This window comes from Ascaphus truei, unplaced genomic scaffold (assembly GCF_040206685.1).
Source record: "Ascaphus truei isolate aAscTru1 unplaced genomic scaffold, aAscTru1.hap1 HAP1_SCAFFOLD_2017, whole genome shotgun sequence".
Taxonomy (NCBI): Eukaryota; Metazoa; Chordata; class Amphibia; order Anura; family Ascaphidae; genus Ascaphus; species Ascaphus truei.
In genome coordinates, this window is record NW_027454925.1 from 1 (window position 1) to 15,000 (window position 15,000).

A 15,000-nucleotide genomic window follows, 5' to 3' on the forward strand; every position below is an offset into this window, starting at 1 on the left:
TGTCTGTGTCACTGTGTCACCCTGCGGGGGGGAAAGGACCAGACTCCATGTCACCATAGAGCTCCCTCCTGTCTGTGTCACTGTGTCACCCCCTGCGGCGGGGAGGGACAGACCTCCATGTCCCATAGCTCCCTCCCTGTCTGTGTCACTGTGTCACCCCTGCGGGGGGAGGGACAGACTCCGTGTCCCATAGCTCCCTCCTGTCTGTGTCACTGTGTACCCTGCGGGGGGAGGGACAGACTCCATGTCCCATAGCTCCTCTCTGTCTGTGTCACCCTGTGTCACCCTGCGGGGGGAGGGACAGACACCATGTCCCATAGCTCCACTCCTGTCTGTGTCACCCTTGTGTCACCCTGCGGGGGGAGGGACAGACTCCATGTCCCATAGCTCCCTCCTGTCTGTGTCACTGTGTCACCCTGCGGGGGGTGGGACAGACTCCATGTCCCATAGCTCCCTCCTGTCTGTGTCACCCTGTGTCACCCTGCGGGGGGAGGGACAGACTCCGTGTCCCCATAGCTCCCTCCTGTCTGTGTCACTGTGTCACCCTGCGGGGGGAAGGACAGACTCCATGTCCCATAGCTCCCTCCTGTCTGTGTCACTGTGTCACCCTGCGGGGGGAGGGACAGACTCCATGTCCCATAGCTCCCTCCTGTCTGTGTCACTGTGTCACCCTGCGGGGGGAGGGGACAGACTCCGTGTCCCATAGCTCCCTCCTGTCTGTGTCACCTGTGTCACCCTGCGGGGGGGAGGACAGACTCCATGTCCCCATAGCTCCCTCCTGTCTGTGTCACCCTGTGTCACCCTGCGGGGGGAGGGACAGACACCATGTCCCATAGCTCCCTCCTGTCTGTGTCACCCCTGTGTCACCCTGCGGGGGGGAGGGGACAGACTCCATGTCCCATAGCTCCCTCCTGTCTGTGTCACTGTGTCACCCTGCGGGGGGGTGGGACAGGACTCCATGTCCCCATAGCTCCCTCCTGTCTGTGTCACCCTGTGTCACCCTGCGGGGGGAGGGACAGACTCCGTGTCCCATAGCTCCCTCCTGTCTGTGTCACTGTGTCCACCCTGCGGGGGGAAGGACAGACTCCATGTCCCATAGCTCCCTCCTGTCTGTGTCACTGTGTCACCCTGCGGGGGGAGGGACAGACTCCATGTCCCATAGCTCCCTCCTGTCTGTGTCACTGTGTCACCCTGCGGGGGGAAGGGACAGACTCCGTGTCCCATAGCTCCCTCCTGTCTGTGTCACTGTGTCACCCTGCGGGGGGTGGGACAGACTCCATGTCCCATAGCTCCCTCCTGTCTGTGTCACCCTGTGTCACCCTGCGGGGGGAGGGACAGACACCATGTCCCATAGCTCCCTCCTGTCTGTGTCACCCTTGTGTCACCCCTGCGGGGGGAGGGACAGACTCCATGTCCCATAGCTCCCTCCTGTCTGTGTCACTGTGTCACACTGCGGGGGGTGGGACAGACTCCATGTCCCATAGCTCCCTCCTGTCCTGTGTCACTGTGTCACCCTGCGGGGGGAGGGACAGACACCATGTCCCATAGCTCCCTCCTGTCTGTGTCACTGTGTCACCCTGCGGGGGGTGGGACAGACTCCATGTCCCCATAGCTCCCTCCTGTCTGTGTCACCCTGTGTCACCCTGCGGGGGGAGGGACAGACTCCGTGTCCCATAGCTCCCTCCTGTCTGTGTCACCCTGTGTCACCCTGCGGGGGGAGGGGACAGACACCCTGTCCCATAGCTCCCTCCTGTCTGTGTCACTGTGTCACCCTGCGGGGGGAGGGACAGACTCCGTGTCCCATAGCTCCCTCCTGTCTGTGTCACTGTGTCACCCTGCGGGGGGAGGGACAGACTCCATGTCCCATAGCTCCCTCCTGTCTGTGTCACCCTGCGGGGGGGTGGGACAGACTCCATGTCCCATAGCTCCCCCCCTGTCACTGTGTCACCCTGCGGGGGGAGGGACAGACACCATGTCCCATAGCTTCCCTCCTGTCTGTGTCACTGTGTCACCCTGCGGGGGGAGGGACAGACTCCATGTCCCATAGCTCCCTCCTGTCTGTGTCACTGTGTCACCCTGCGGGGGGAGGGACAGACTCCGTGTCCCATAGCTCCCTCCTGTCTGTGTCACCCCTGCGGGGGGAGGGACAGACACCATGTCCCATAGCTCCCCTCCTGTCTGTGTCACTGTGTCACCCTGCGGGGGGAGGGGACAGACTCCGTGTCCCATAGCTCCCTCCTGTCTGTGTCACTGTGTCACCCTGCGGGGGGAGGGACAGACTCCATGTCCCATAGCTCCCCCCTGTCACTGTGTCACCCTGCGGGGGGAGGGACAGACTCCATGTCCCATAGCTCCCTCCTGTCTGTGTCACTGTGTCACCCTGCGGGGGGGAGGGACAGACTCCATGTCCCATAGCTCCCTCCTGTCTGTGTCACTGTGTCACCCTGCGGGGGGGAGGGACAGACTCCATGTCCCATAGCTCCCTCCTGTCTGTGTCACTGTGTCACCCTGCGGGGGAGGGACAGACTCCATGTCCCATAGCTCCCTCCTGTCTGTGTCACTGTGTCACCCTGCGGGGGGGGGGGGGGGACACACACTGACCCGTGGTGAGTATCTGCTCGTTCTCCCCCATGTCCCATCGCTCCTCCTTCCTCTGTGCGCCGCACACGATGACGTAATCGCAGCTCGCGGGGTCTGTCTGCATCTCGATGTAATTGACACACAAGTGACATTTCATTCTAAACCTGTGGGGGGCGAGAGAGAGATCAGTGCTGCTCCTCTCCCTGTATTGTATCTGTGCCCCTCTGTATATTAGAGTGTAAGCTCTGCGGGGCAGGACTCCCTTCTCCCAATGGTTCCTCCTCTCCCTGTATTGTATCTGTGTCCCTCTGTATATTAGAGTGTAAGCTCTGCGGGGCAAGATTCTCTTCTCCCAATGGTTCCTCCTCTCCCTGTATTGTATCTGTGTCCCTCTGTATATTAGAGTGTAAGCTCTGCGGAGCAGGATTCCCTTCTCCCAATGGTTCCCTCTCCCTGTATTGTATCTGTGTCCCTCTGTATATTAGAGTGTAAGCTCTGCGGGGCAGGACTCCCTTCTCCCAATGGTTCCTCCTCTCCTGTATTGTAACCTGTGGTCCCTCTGTATATTAGAGTGTAAGCTCTGCTGGGCAGGATTCCCTTCTCCCAATGGTTCCTCCTCTCCCTGTATTGTATCTGTGTCCCTCTGTATATTAGAGTGTAAGCTCTAAGTGGGAAGGATTCCCTCTCCCAATGGTTCCTCCTCTCCCTGTATTGTATCTGTGTCCCTCTGTATATTAGAGTGTAAGCTCTGCGGGGCAGGATTCCCTTCTCCCAATGGTCCCCCCTCTCCCTGTATTGTATCTGTGTCCCTCTGTATATTAGAGTGTAAGCTCTGCGGGGCAGGATTCCCTTCTCCCAATGGTCCCTCCTCTCCCTGTATTGTACCTGTGTCCCCTCTGTATATTAGAGTGTAAGCTCTGCGGGGCAGGATTCCCTTCTCCCAATGGTTCCTCCTCTCCCTGTATTGTATCTGTGTCCCTCTGTATATTAGAGTGTAAGCTCTGCGGGGCAGGATTCCCTCCTCCCAATGGTTCCTCCTCTCCCTGTATTGTACCTGTGTCCCTCTGTATATTAGAGTGTAAGCTCTGCGGGGCAGGATTCCCTTCTCCCAATGGTTCCTCCTCTCCCTGTATTGTACCTGTGTCCCTCTGTATATTAGAGTGTAAGCTCTGCGGGGCAGGATTCCCTTCTCCCAATGGTCCCCCCTCTCCCTGTATTGTATCTGTGTCCCTCTGTATATTAGAGTGTAAGCTCTGCGGGGCAGGATGTTACCGGTAAATCGGGGTTGTGTAGTAATTTCCCACTTTTTTCTTCTCTGCGTTATATCGTACCCCTGAAAGAGAGAGAGTCAGCGTGAGGGGGGGAGAATCAGGGGAGTCAGTGTGAGGGGGAGAGTCAGGGGGTCAGTAGGGGAGTCAGTGTGAGGGGGGGGGAGCGAGAGAGTCATGTCAGCAGCGGGGGAGAGTCAGGGGGTCAGCAGCGGGGGAGAGTCAGGGGGTCAGAAGCAGGGGAGAGTCAGGGGGTCAGAAGCAGGGGAGAGTCAGGGGGTCAGCGGGGGGGAGAGTCAGGGGGTCAGAAGCAGGGGAGAGTCAGGGGGTCAGAAGCAGGGGAGAGTCAGGGGGTCAGAAGCAGGGGAGAGTCAGGGGGTCAGCGGGGGGGGGGGAAGAGTCAGGGGGTCAGCGGGGGGGGAGAGTCAGGGGGTCAGCAGCGGGGTAGAGTCGGGGGGTCAGCGAGGGGGGAGAGTCAGGGGGTCAGCGGGGGGAGAGTCAGGGGGTCAGCGGGGGGGGAGTCAGGGGGTCAGCAGTGGGGGAGAGTCAGGGGGTCAGCGGGGGGGGGAGAGTCAGGGGGTCAGCAGGGGGGGAGAGTCAGGGGGTCAGTGGGGGGGGGAGAGTCAGGGGGTCAGTGGGGGGGGAGAGTCAGGGAGTCAGTGTGAGGGGGGAGCGAGAGAGTCAGGGGGTCAGCAGCGGGGGAGAGTCAGGGGGTCAGAAGCAGGGGAGAGTCAGGGGGGTCAGCGGGGGGGGAGAGTCAGGGGGTCAGCGGGGGGGGGAGTCAGGGGGTCAGCGGGGGGGGGGAGAGTCAGGGGGTCAGCGGGGGGGGGAGTCAGGGGGTCAGCGGGGGGGGAAGAGTCAGGGGGTCAGCGGGGGGGGGAAAGTCAGGGGGTCAGCGGGGGGGGGGAGAGTCAGGGGGTCAGCAGGGGGGGAGAGTCAGGGGGTCAGCGGGGGGGGGAGTCAGGGGGTCAGCAGGGGGGGAGAGTCAGGGGGTCAGTGGGGGGGGAGTCAGGGGGGTCAGCGGGGGGGGAGAGTCAGGGAGTCAGTGGGGGGGGGGGGGGAGCGAGAGAGTCAGGGGGTCAGCAGCGGGGGAGAGTCAGGGGGTCAGAAGCAGGGGAGAGTCAGGGGGTCAGCGGGGGGGGAGAGTCAGGGGGTCAGCAGGGGGGGAGTCAGGGGGTCAGCGGGGGGGGAGTCAGGGGGTCAGCGGGGGGGGGAGAGTCAGGGGGTCAGTGGGGGGGGGAGAGTCAGGGGGTCAGTGGGGGGGGAGAGTCAGGGGGTCAGTGGGGGGGGAGAGTCAGGGGGTCAGCGGGGGGGGAAGAGTCAGGGGGTCAGCGGGGGGGAAAGTCAGGGGGTCAGTGGGGGGGGGGAGAGTCAGGGGGTCAGCAGGGGGGGGAGAGTCAGGGGGTCAGCAGGGGGGGAGAGTCAGGGGGTCAGCAGGGGGGGAGAGTCAGGGGGTCAGCGGGGGGGGGAAAGTCAGGGGGTCAGCGGGGGGGGGAGAGTCAGGGGGTCAGCAGGGGGGGAGAGTCAGGGGGTCAGCGGGGGGGGGGGGGGGAGAGTCAGGGGGTCAGCGGGGGGGGGGGGAGAGTCAGGGGGTCAGCAGGGGGGGGAGAGTCAGGGGGTCAGCAGGGGGGGAGAGTCAGGGGGTCAGCGGGGGGGGGGGGAGAGTCAGGGGGTCAGCAGGGGGGGAGAGTCAGGGGGTCAGTGGGGGGGGGGGGAGTGTCAGGGGGTCAGCGGGGGGGGGGGGGGGAGTGTCAGGGGGTGAGCGGGGGGGGGGGGTCATACCCATTCCGATGTGATTCTTACAGCCGTCGCACCAGATGTTATACGGCATCTCAAACCTGCCGGAGACACAGGACATTAACCCCTCCCCAGCCAGAGACATGCAGAGCATCGCTCCCTTACCCCCTCTCCCTGCCGGAGACCTGCAGAGCATCGCTCCCTTACCCCCTCTCCCTGCCGGAGACCTGCAGAGCGTCGCTCCCTTACCCTCTCTCTCTGCCAGAGACCTGCAGAGCGTCGCTCCCTTACCCCCTCTCCCTGCCAGAGACCTGCAGTGCGTCGCTCCCTTACCCCCTCTCCCTGCCAGAGACCTGCAGAGCGTCGCTCCCTTACCCCCTCTCCCTGCCAGAGACCTGCAGAGCATCGCTCCCTTACCCTCTCCCTGCCAGAGACCTGCAGAGCGTCGCTCCCTTACCCCCTCTCCCTGCCAGAGACCTGCAGAGCGTCGCTCCCTTACCCCCCTCTCCCTGCCAGAGACCTGCAGAGCGTCGCTCCCTTACCTCCTCTCCCTGCCAGAGACCCACAGAGCGTCGCTCCCTTACCCCCTCTCCCTGCCAGAGACATGCAGAGCGTCGCTCCCTTACCCCCTCTCCCTGCCAGAGATCTGCAGAGCGTCGCTCCCTTACCCCCTCTCCCTGCCAGAGACCTGCAGAGCGTCGCTCCCTTACCCCCTCTCCCTGCCAGAGACCTGCAGAGCATCGCTCCTTAACCCCTCTCCCTGCCAGAGACATGCAGAGCGTCGCTCCCTTACCCCCTCTCCCTGCCAGAGACCTGCAGAGCGTCGCTCCCTTACCCCCTCTCCCTGCCAGAGACCTACAGAGCGTCGCTCCCTTACCCCCTCTCCCTGCCAGAGACCTGCAGAGCGTCGCTCCCTTACCCCCTATCCCTGCCAGAGACCTGCAGAGCATCGCTCCCTTACCCTCTCCCTGCCAGAGACCTGCAGAGCGTCGCTCCCTTACCCCCTCTCCCTGCCAGAGACATGCAGAGCGTCGCTCCCTTACCCCCTCTCCCTGCCAGAGACATGCAGAGCATCGCTCCCTTACCTCCTCTCCCTGCCAGAGACATGCAGAGCGTCGCTCCCTTACCCCCTCTCCCTGCCAGAGACCTGCAGAGCGTCGCTCCCTTACCCCCTCTCCCTGCCAGAGACCTGCAGAGCGTCGCTCCCTTACCCCCTCTCCCTGCCAGAGACCTGCAGAGCGTCGCTCCCTTAACCCCTCTCCCTGCCAGAGACCTGCAGAGCGTCGCTCCTTTACCTCCTCTCCCTGCCAGAGCATCGCTCCCTTACCCCCTCTCCCTGCAGAGCGTCGCTCCCTTACCCCCTCTCCCTGCCAGAGACCTGCAGAGCGTCGCTCCCTTACCTCCTCTCCCTGCCAGAGCATCGCTCCCTTACACCCCTCTCCCTGCAGAGCGTCGCTCCCTTACCCCCTCTCCCTGCCAGAGACCTGCAGAGCGTCGCTCCCTTACTCCCTGCCAGAGACCTGCAGAGCGTCGCTCCCTTACCCCCTCTCCCTGCCAGAGACCTGCAGAGCGTCGCTCCCTTCCCCCTCTCACTGCCAGAGATCTGCAGAGCGTCGCTCCCTTACCCCCTCTCCCTGCCAGAGACCTGCAGAGCGTCGCTCCCTTACCCCCTCTCCCTGCCAGAGACCTGCAGAGCGTCGCTCCCTTACCCCCTCTCACTGCCAGAGATCTGCAGAGCGTCGCTCCCTTACCCCATCTCACTGCCAGAGACCCGCAGAGCATCGCTCCGTTAACCCCTTCCTCTCACCTGATGATGAGGATGCCCTGGGACAGTTTCCGGGCCCTTTCCCGCAGGGGGTGGCTGTTTTTGTAACGATTGAGGGATCCATGCTGGGGGGGGGGGGGGGGGGGGGAGAAAGAGAGAGACGCAGGAATCATTTATCAGGGCGCTATTTTCACTGCACTCAGACTCACGCTGTCACACACACTTGCACACTCTCGCTGTCACACATTTGCGCGTTCTCACACTCACACTGACACACACGCTCAAGCACTCACGCTTTCACACACTCACAGATCCACACTGTCTCACACACGCACACTCTCTCCCACAGACCCACACTATCACACGCACACTCTCTCCCACAGACCCACAATATCACACGCACACTCTCTCCCACAGACCCACACATATGCACACTGTCTCCCACAGACGCACACTGTCTCCCACAGACGCACACTGTCTCCCACAGACGCACACTGTCTCCCACAGACGCACATTGTCTCCCACAGACGCACACTGTGTCACACACGCACACTCTCTCCCACATACTCACACTGTCTCACACACGCACACTCTCTCCCACAGACTCACTGTGTCACACACGCACTCTCTCCCACAGATCCCACTGTCACACACACACTCTCTCCACAGATCCCACTGTCACACACACACTCTCTCCCACAGACCCACACTGTGTCACACACGCACACTCTCTCCCACAGACCCACACTGTGTCACACACGCACACTCTCTCCCTTACCTTGGCTGGGTCGAAGTCCGGAGGATAATATTTGTTAGTTCCTTTTCTCTCTCCCTATAAAACAGACAAGGTTTATTAATAAAGCACCGACACATACCACAGCGCAGTACAAAGGCATATGGAATAAATAAAGATACAGCAGTGACATTAACCCATATTGTATTACGTGCAACATAGTATAAACACAGGGTGGTATATACAGCTGCCCCTCCCCTGGGGTATGTTATATACACAGGGTGGTATATACAGCTGCCCCTCACATGGGGTATGTTATATACACAGGGTGGTATATACAGCTGCCCCTCACATGGGGTATGTTATACACACAGGGTGGTATATACAGCTGCCCCTCCCCTGGGGTATGTTACATACACAGGGTGGTATATACAGCTGCCCCTCCCCTGGGGTATGTTATATACACAGGATGGTATATACAGCCGCCCTTCACATGGGGTATGTTATATACACAGGGTGGTATATACAGCTGCCCCTCACATGGGGTATGTTATATACACAGGGTGGTATATACAGCTGCCCCTCACATGGGGTATGTTATATACACAGGGTGGGGTATATATACTCACCATCCTGTATCCTTAGTGTTCTCTCGCTTAGAGTCTGTGGGGGAAAGAGACACGTTACTCTAACACACACACATAGTCTGAGACACACACACACACACACACACACACATACACAGTCTGAGAGACACACACAGTCTGAGACACACACACACACACACACACACAGACAGTCTGAGACACACACACACACACACAGACAGTCTGAGACACACACACACAGACAGTCTGAGACACACACACACACACACAGACAGTCTGAGACACACACACACACACACACACCCACACACACAGACAGTCTGAGACACACACACACACACACACACACACACACACACACACACACACACACACACACACAGACAGAAAGTCTGAGACACACACACACACACACACACAGTCTGAGACACACACACACAGACAGTCTGAGACACACACACACACACACAGACAGTCTGAGACACACACACACACACACACACACACACACACACACACACACACACACACACACAGTCTGAGACACAGACAGTCTGAGACACACACACACACAGTCTGAGACACACACACACACACACACACACACACACACACACACACACAGTCTGACACACACACACACAGTCTGACACACACACACACACACACACACACACACACAGAGAGACAGTCTGAGACACACACACACACACACACACACACACACAGACAGTCTGAGACACACACACACACACACACACAGACAGTCTGAGACACACACACACACACACACACACACACACACACACACACACACACACACACACACACACACACACACACACACACACACACACACACACTTTCCCCTCTCGTATTTCCTGGATCAGTAAGTAAGGCAAGAGAGCAGGGACATAACTCCTCTCCTCGCGCTGCTGCTGTGACGTCACCGAGCCGTCACGTGACTAGGGCAGGATTCCCTTCTCCCAATGGTTCCTCCTCTCCCTGTATTGTACCTGTGTCCCTCTGTATATTAGAGTGTAAGCTCAGCGGGGCAGGATCCCCTTCTCCCAATGGTTCCTCCTCTCCCTGTATTGTACCTGTGTCCCTCTGTATATTAGAGTGTAAGCTCTGCGGGGCAGGATTCCCTTCTCCCAATGGTCCCTCCTCTCCCTGTATTGTACCTGTGTCCCTCTGTATATTAGAGTGTAAGCTCTGCGGGGCAGGATTCCCTTCTCCCAATGGTCCCTCCTCTCCCTGTATTGTACCTGTGTCCCTCTGTATATTAGAGTGTAAGCTCTGTGGGGCAGGAATCCCTTCTCCCAATGTTCCCTCCTCTCCCTGTATTGTACCTGTGTCCCTCTGTATATTAGAGTGTAAGCTCTGCGGGGCAGGGATCCCTTCTCCCAATGTTCCCTCCTCTCCCTGTATTGTACCTGTGTCCCTCTGTATACTAGAGTGTAAGCTCTGCGGGGCAGGATTCCCTTCTCCCAATGGTTCCTCCTCTCCCTGTATTGTACCTGTGTCCCTCTGTATATTAGAGTGTAAGCTCTGCGGGGCAGGACTCCCTTCTCCCAATGGTTCCTCCTCTCCCTGTATTGTATCTGTGTCCCTCTGTATATTAGAGTGTAAGCTCTGCGGGGCAGGATTCCCTTCTCCCAATGGTCCCTCCTCTCCCTGTATTGTATCTGTGCCCCTCTGTATATTAGAGTGTAAGCTCTGCAGGGCAGGATTCCCTTCTCCCAATGGTCCCTCCTCTCCCTGTATTGTACCTGTGTCCCTCTGTATATTAGAGTGTAAGCTCTGCGGGGCAGGATTCCCTTGTCCCAATGGTCCCCCCTCTCCCTGTATTGTATCTGTGCCCCTCTGTATATTAGAGTGTAAGCTCTGCGGGACAGGATTCCCTTCTCCAATGGTTCCCTCTCCCTGTATTGTATCTGTGTCCCTCTGTATATTAGAGTGTAAGCTCTGCGGGGCAGGATTCCCTTCTCCCAATGGTTCCTCCTCTCCCTGTATTGTATCTGTGTCCCTCTGTATATTAGAGTGTAAGCTCTGCGGGGCAGGATTTCCCTCTCCCAATGGTTCCTCCTCTCCCTGTATTGTATCTGTGTCCCTCTGTATATTAGAGTGTAAGCTCTGCGGGGCAGGATTCCCTTCTCCCACTGGTTCCCTCTCCCTGTATTGTATCTGTGTCCCTCTGTATATTAGAGTGTAAGCTCTGCGGGGCAGGATTCCCTTCTCCCACTGGTTCCCTCTCCCTGTATTGTATCTGTGCCCCTCTGTATATTAGAGTGTAAGCTCTTCGGGGCAGGATCCCCTTCTTCCAATTGTCCCCCCTCTCCCTGTATTGTACCTGTGTCCCTCTGTATATTAGAGTGTAAGCTCTGCGGGGCAGGATTCCCTTCTCCCAATGGTCCCTCCTCTCCCTGTATTGTATCTGTGTCCCTCTGTATATTAGAGTGTAAGCTCTGCGGGACAGGATTCCCTTCTCCCAATGGTCCCTCCTCTCCCTGTATTGTATCTGTGTCCCTCTGTATATTAGAGTGTGAGCTCTGCGGGGCAGGGTTCCCGTCTCCCAATGGTTACCCCTCTCCCTGTATTGTATCTGTATCCCTCTGTATATTAGAGTGTAAGCTCTGCGGGGCAGGATTCCCTTCTCCCAATGTTCCCTCCTCTCCCTGTATTGTATCTGTGTCCCTCTGTATATTAGAGTGTAAGCTCTGCGGGGCAGGATTCCCTTCTCCCAATGGTTCCCCCTCTCCCTGTATTGTTTCGGTGTCCCTCTGTATATTAGAGTGTAAGCTCTGCAGGGCAGGGTTCCTCCTCTACCTGTATTGCGTCTCTGTATATTAGAGTGTAAGCTCTGCGGGGCAGGATTCCCTTCTCCTAATGGTCCCTCCTCTCCCTGTATTGTATCTGTGTCCCTCTGTATATTAGAGTGTAAGCTCTGCGGGGCAGGATTCCCTTCTCCCAATGGTTCCCCCTCTCCCTGTATTGTTTCGGTGTCCCTCTGTATATTAGAGTGTAAGCTCTGCAGGGCAGGGTTCCTCCTCTACCTGTATTGCGTCTCTGTATATTAGAGTGTAAGCTCTGCGGGGCAGGATTCCCTTCTCCTAATGGTCCCTCCTCTCCCTGTATTGTATCTGTGTCCCTCTGTATATTAGAGTGTAAGCTCTGCGGGGCAGGATTCCTTTCTCCCAATAGTTCCTCCTCCCCCTGTATTGTATCTGTGTCCCTCTGTATATTAGTGTGTAAGCTCTGCAGGGCAGGGTTCCCCTCTCCCTGTATTGCGTCTCTGTATATTAGAGTGTAAGCTCTGCAGGGCAGGGTTCCCCTCTCCCTGTATTGCGTCTCTGTATATTAGTGTTGCTTACTAATAAAACAGAATAAACTGCAGAATAAAAGAAATCTTTAATGCTGAAATGCTCTGATCCCAGTACAAAAAATACCCCCCCCCCCATTCCCAACACACTTCTTCCCCGCTGCCCCCTCCCCCCCATAACTATGTAACTATATAAACCTACTTAAAATACAATTATATACATATTTATATCTCCCCAATATAGTGAGGGAGTCACAGACACACACAGACACTGAGACACAAACAGACACACACACTGAGACAGACAGACAGAAACAGACACACACACTGAGAGACAGACAGAAACAGACATACACAGACCGACATACACACAGAGACAGACAGACAGACACTGAGACACACACAGACACACACAAACACTGAGACACAAACAGACAGACACACTGAGAGACAGACACTCAGACACATACACAGACCGACATACACACAGAGACAGACAGACAGACAGACACTGAGACACACAGACCCCTGCAGGAAAAAAAGGTTATAACATAGGCAAATGAACGGAACGCACTGTATAATGATGCTGAGTATCTGATGAGGCCGCCTGTCTCCTTAGGTCATTATAGAGCGTCTTACTTACAAGATCGGGGTTTGATGGAGGTGACCAAAATCCTGTCTGCAGGGCCTGTCTTATCACAGAGGAGATACATGCATCCCCTCACAGGGAGGTGTCACTGACCCTATTATACTTATAGGAACCCCGTGTGTGAGACGCCCCCGTATCCCATCCCAGGGAGGTGTCACTGACCCTATTATCTTATAGGAACGGCGTGTGTGACACGCTCTCTTATCCCATCACAGGGAGGTGTCACTGACCCTATTAACTTATAGGAACCCCGTGTGTGAGACGCCCTCTTATCCCATCACAGGGAGGTGTCACTGACCCTATTATACTTATAGGAACCCCGTGTGTGAGACGCCCCCGTATCCCATCACAGGGAGGTGTCACTGACCCTATTAACGTATAGGAACCCCGTGTGTGAGACGCCCTCTTATCCCATCACAGGGAGGTGTCAGTGACCCTATTATACTTATAGGAATCCCGTGTGTGACGCCCTCTTATCCCATCACAGGGAGGTGTCACTGACCCTATTATACTTATAGGAACCCCGTGTGTGAGACGCCCTCTTATCCCATCACAAGGAGGTGTCGCTGACCCTATTATACTGATAGGAACCCCGTGTGTGAGACGTCCTCTTATCCCATCACAGGGAGGTGTCACTGACCCTATTATACTTATAGGAACCCCGTGTGTGAGACGCCCTTTTATCCCATCACAGGGAGGCGTCACTGACCCTATTATCTTATAAGAACCCCGTGTGTGAGACGCCCTCTTATCCCATCACAGGGGGTGTCACTGACCCTATTATACTTATAGGAACGCCGTGTGTGAGACGCCCTCTTATCCCCTCACAGGGAGGTGTCACTGACCCTATTATACTTATAGGAACCCCGTGTGTGAGACGCCCCTGTATCCCATCACAGGGAGGTGTCACTGACCCTATTAACGTATAGGAACCCCGTGTGCGAGACGCCCTCTTATCCCATCACAGGGAGGTGTCAGTGACCCTATTATACTTATAGGAATCCCGTGTGTGAGACGCCCTCTTATCCCATCACAGGGAGGTGTCACTCAACATATTATCTTATAAGAACCCCGTGTGTGAGACACCCTCTTATCCCATCACAGGGAGGTGTCACTGACCCTATTATACTTATAGGAACCCCGTCTGTGAGACGTCCTCTTATCCCATCACAGGGAGGCGTCACTGACCCTATTATACTTATAGGAACCCCATGTGTGAGACGTCCTCTTATCCCCTCACAGGGAGGTGTCAGTGACCCTATTATACTTATAGGAACCCCGTGTGTGAGACGTCCTCTTATACCCTCACAGGGAGGTGTCACTGACCCTATTATACTTATAGGAACCCCGTGTGTGAGACGTTCTCTTATCCCATCACAAGGAGGTGTCACTGACCCTATTATACTTATAGGAACCCCGTGTGTGAGACGCCCTCTTATCCCATCACAGGGAGGTGTCACTGACCCTATTATACTTATAGGAACACCGTGTGTGAGACGCCCTCTTATCCCATCACAGGGAGGTGTCACTGACCCTATTATACTTATAGGAACCCCGTCTGTGAGACGTCCTCTTATCCCATCACAGGGAGGCGTCACTGACCCTATTATACTTATAGGAACCCCATGTGTGAGACGTCCTCTTATCCCCTCACAGGGAGGTGTCAGTGACCCTATTATACTTATAGGAACCCCGTGTGTGAGACGTCCTCTTATACCCTCACAGGGAGGTGTCACTGACCCTATTATACTTATAGGAACCCCGTGTGTGAGACGTTCTCTTATCCCATCACAAGGAGGTGTCACTGACCCTATTATACTTATAGGAACCCCGTGTGTGAGACGCCCTCTTATCCCATCACAGGGAGGTGTCACTGACCCTATTATACTTATAGGAACACCGTGTGTGAGACGCCCTCTTATCCCATCACAGGGAGGTGTCACTGACCCTATTATACTTATAGGAACCCGTGTGTGAGACGCCCTCTTATCCCATCACAGGGAGGTGTCACTGACCCTATTATACTTATAGGAACCCCGTGTGTGAGACGCCCTCTTATCCCATCACAGGGAGGTGTCACTGACCCTATTATACTTATAGGAACCCCGTGTGTGAGACGCCCTCTTATCCCATCACAGGGAGGTGTCACTGACCCTATTATACTTATAGGAACCCCGTGTGTGAGACGCCCTCTTATCCCATCACAGGGAGGTGTCACTGACCCTATTATACTTATAGGAACCCCGTGTGTGAGACGCCCTCTTATTCCATCACAGGGAGGCGTCACTGACCCTATTATACTTATAGGAACCCCGTGTGTGAGACGCCCTCTTATCCC

General features: G+C 56.6%; 2 protein-coding genes across 3 annotated transcripts in view; both read right to left on the minus strand.

The window, feature by feature from the left end:
* Positions 1-2,542: 2,542 nt before the first annotated feature.
* Positions 2,543-9,638, minus strand: YJU2B (YJU2 splicing factor homolog B). Of its 2 annotated transcripts, none has more exons than XM_075582200.1 (7): positions 9,559-9,638; positions 8,713-8,746; positions 8,129-8,182; positions 7,393-7,475; positions 5,631-5,686; positions 3,853-3,913; positions 2,543-2,744 (listed from the first exon to the last, which is right to left on the minus strand). In XM_075582200.1, the coding sequence occupies exons 2-7, from the start codon at positions 8,713-8,715 to the stop codon at positions 2,558-2,560; spliced, it is 444 nt and encodes a 147-aa protein (XP_075438315.1). In that variant the 5' UTR covers positions 8,716-8,746; positions 9,559-9,638; the 3' UTR covers positions 2,543-2,557. The 2 variants fall into 2 exon arrangements, with proteins under 2 accessions (XP_075438315.1, XP_075438316.1); XM_075582201.1 differs by having other exon boundaries at positions 9,553-9,584.
* Positions 9,639-12,969: 3,331 nt separating this feature from the next.
* The window catches only part of LOC142477151 (surfeit locus protein 4-like), a 24,681-nt gene continuing 22,650 nt past the window's right edge, over positions 12,970-15,000 (minus strand). Inside the window, exon 6 of the mRNA XM_075582199.1 lies at positions 12,970-15,000. This exon is cut by the window's right edge and continues 1,792 nt beyond it. The gene's annotated coding sequence lies outside the window, so the exon portion shown is untranslated.

Bases quoted from the DNA above. Each gene is read 5' to 3' on its own strand.
- YJU2B (XM_075582200.1), bottom strand. The intron at 7,476-8,128 runs GTAAGGGAGAGA...CCCCCCCCCCAG, and splicing joins CGGACTTCGACCCAGCCAAG to CATGGATCCCTCAATCGTTA. The intron at 3,914-5,630 runs GTATGACCCCCC...TCTCTCTTTCAG, and splicing joins TAAGAATCACATCGGAATGG to GGGTACGATATAACGCAGAG.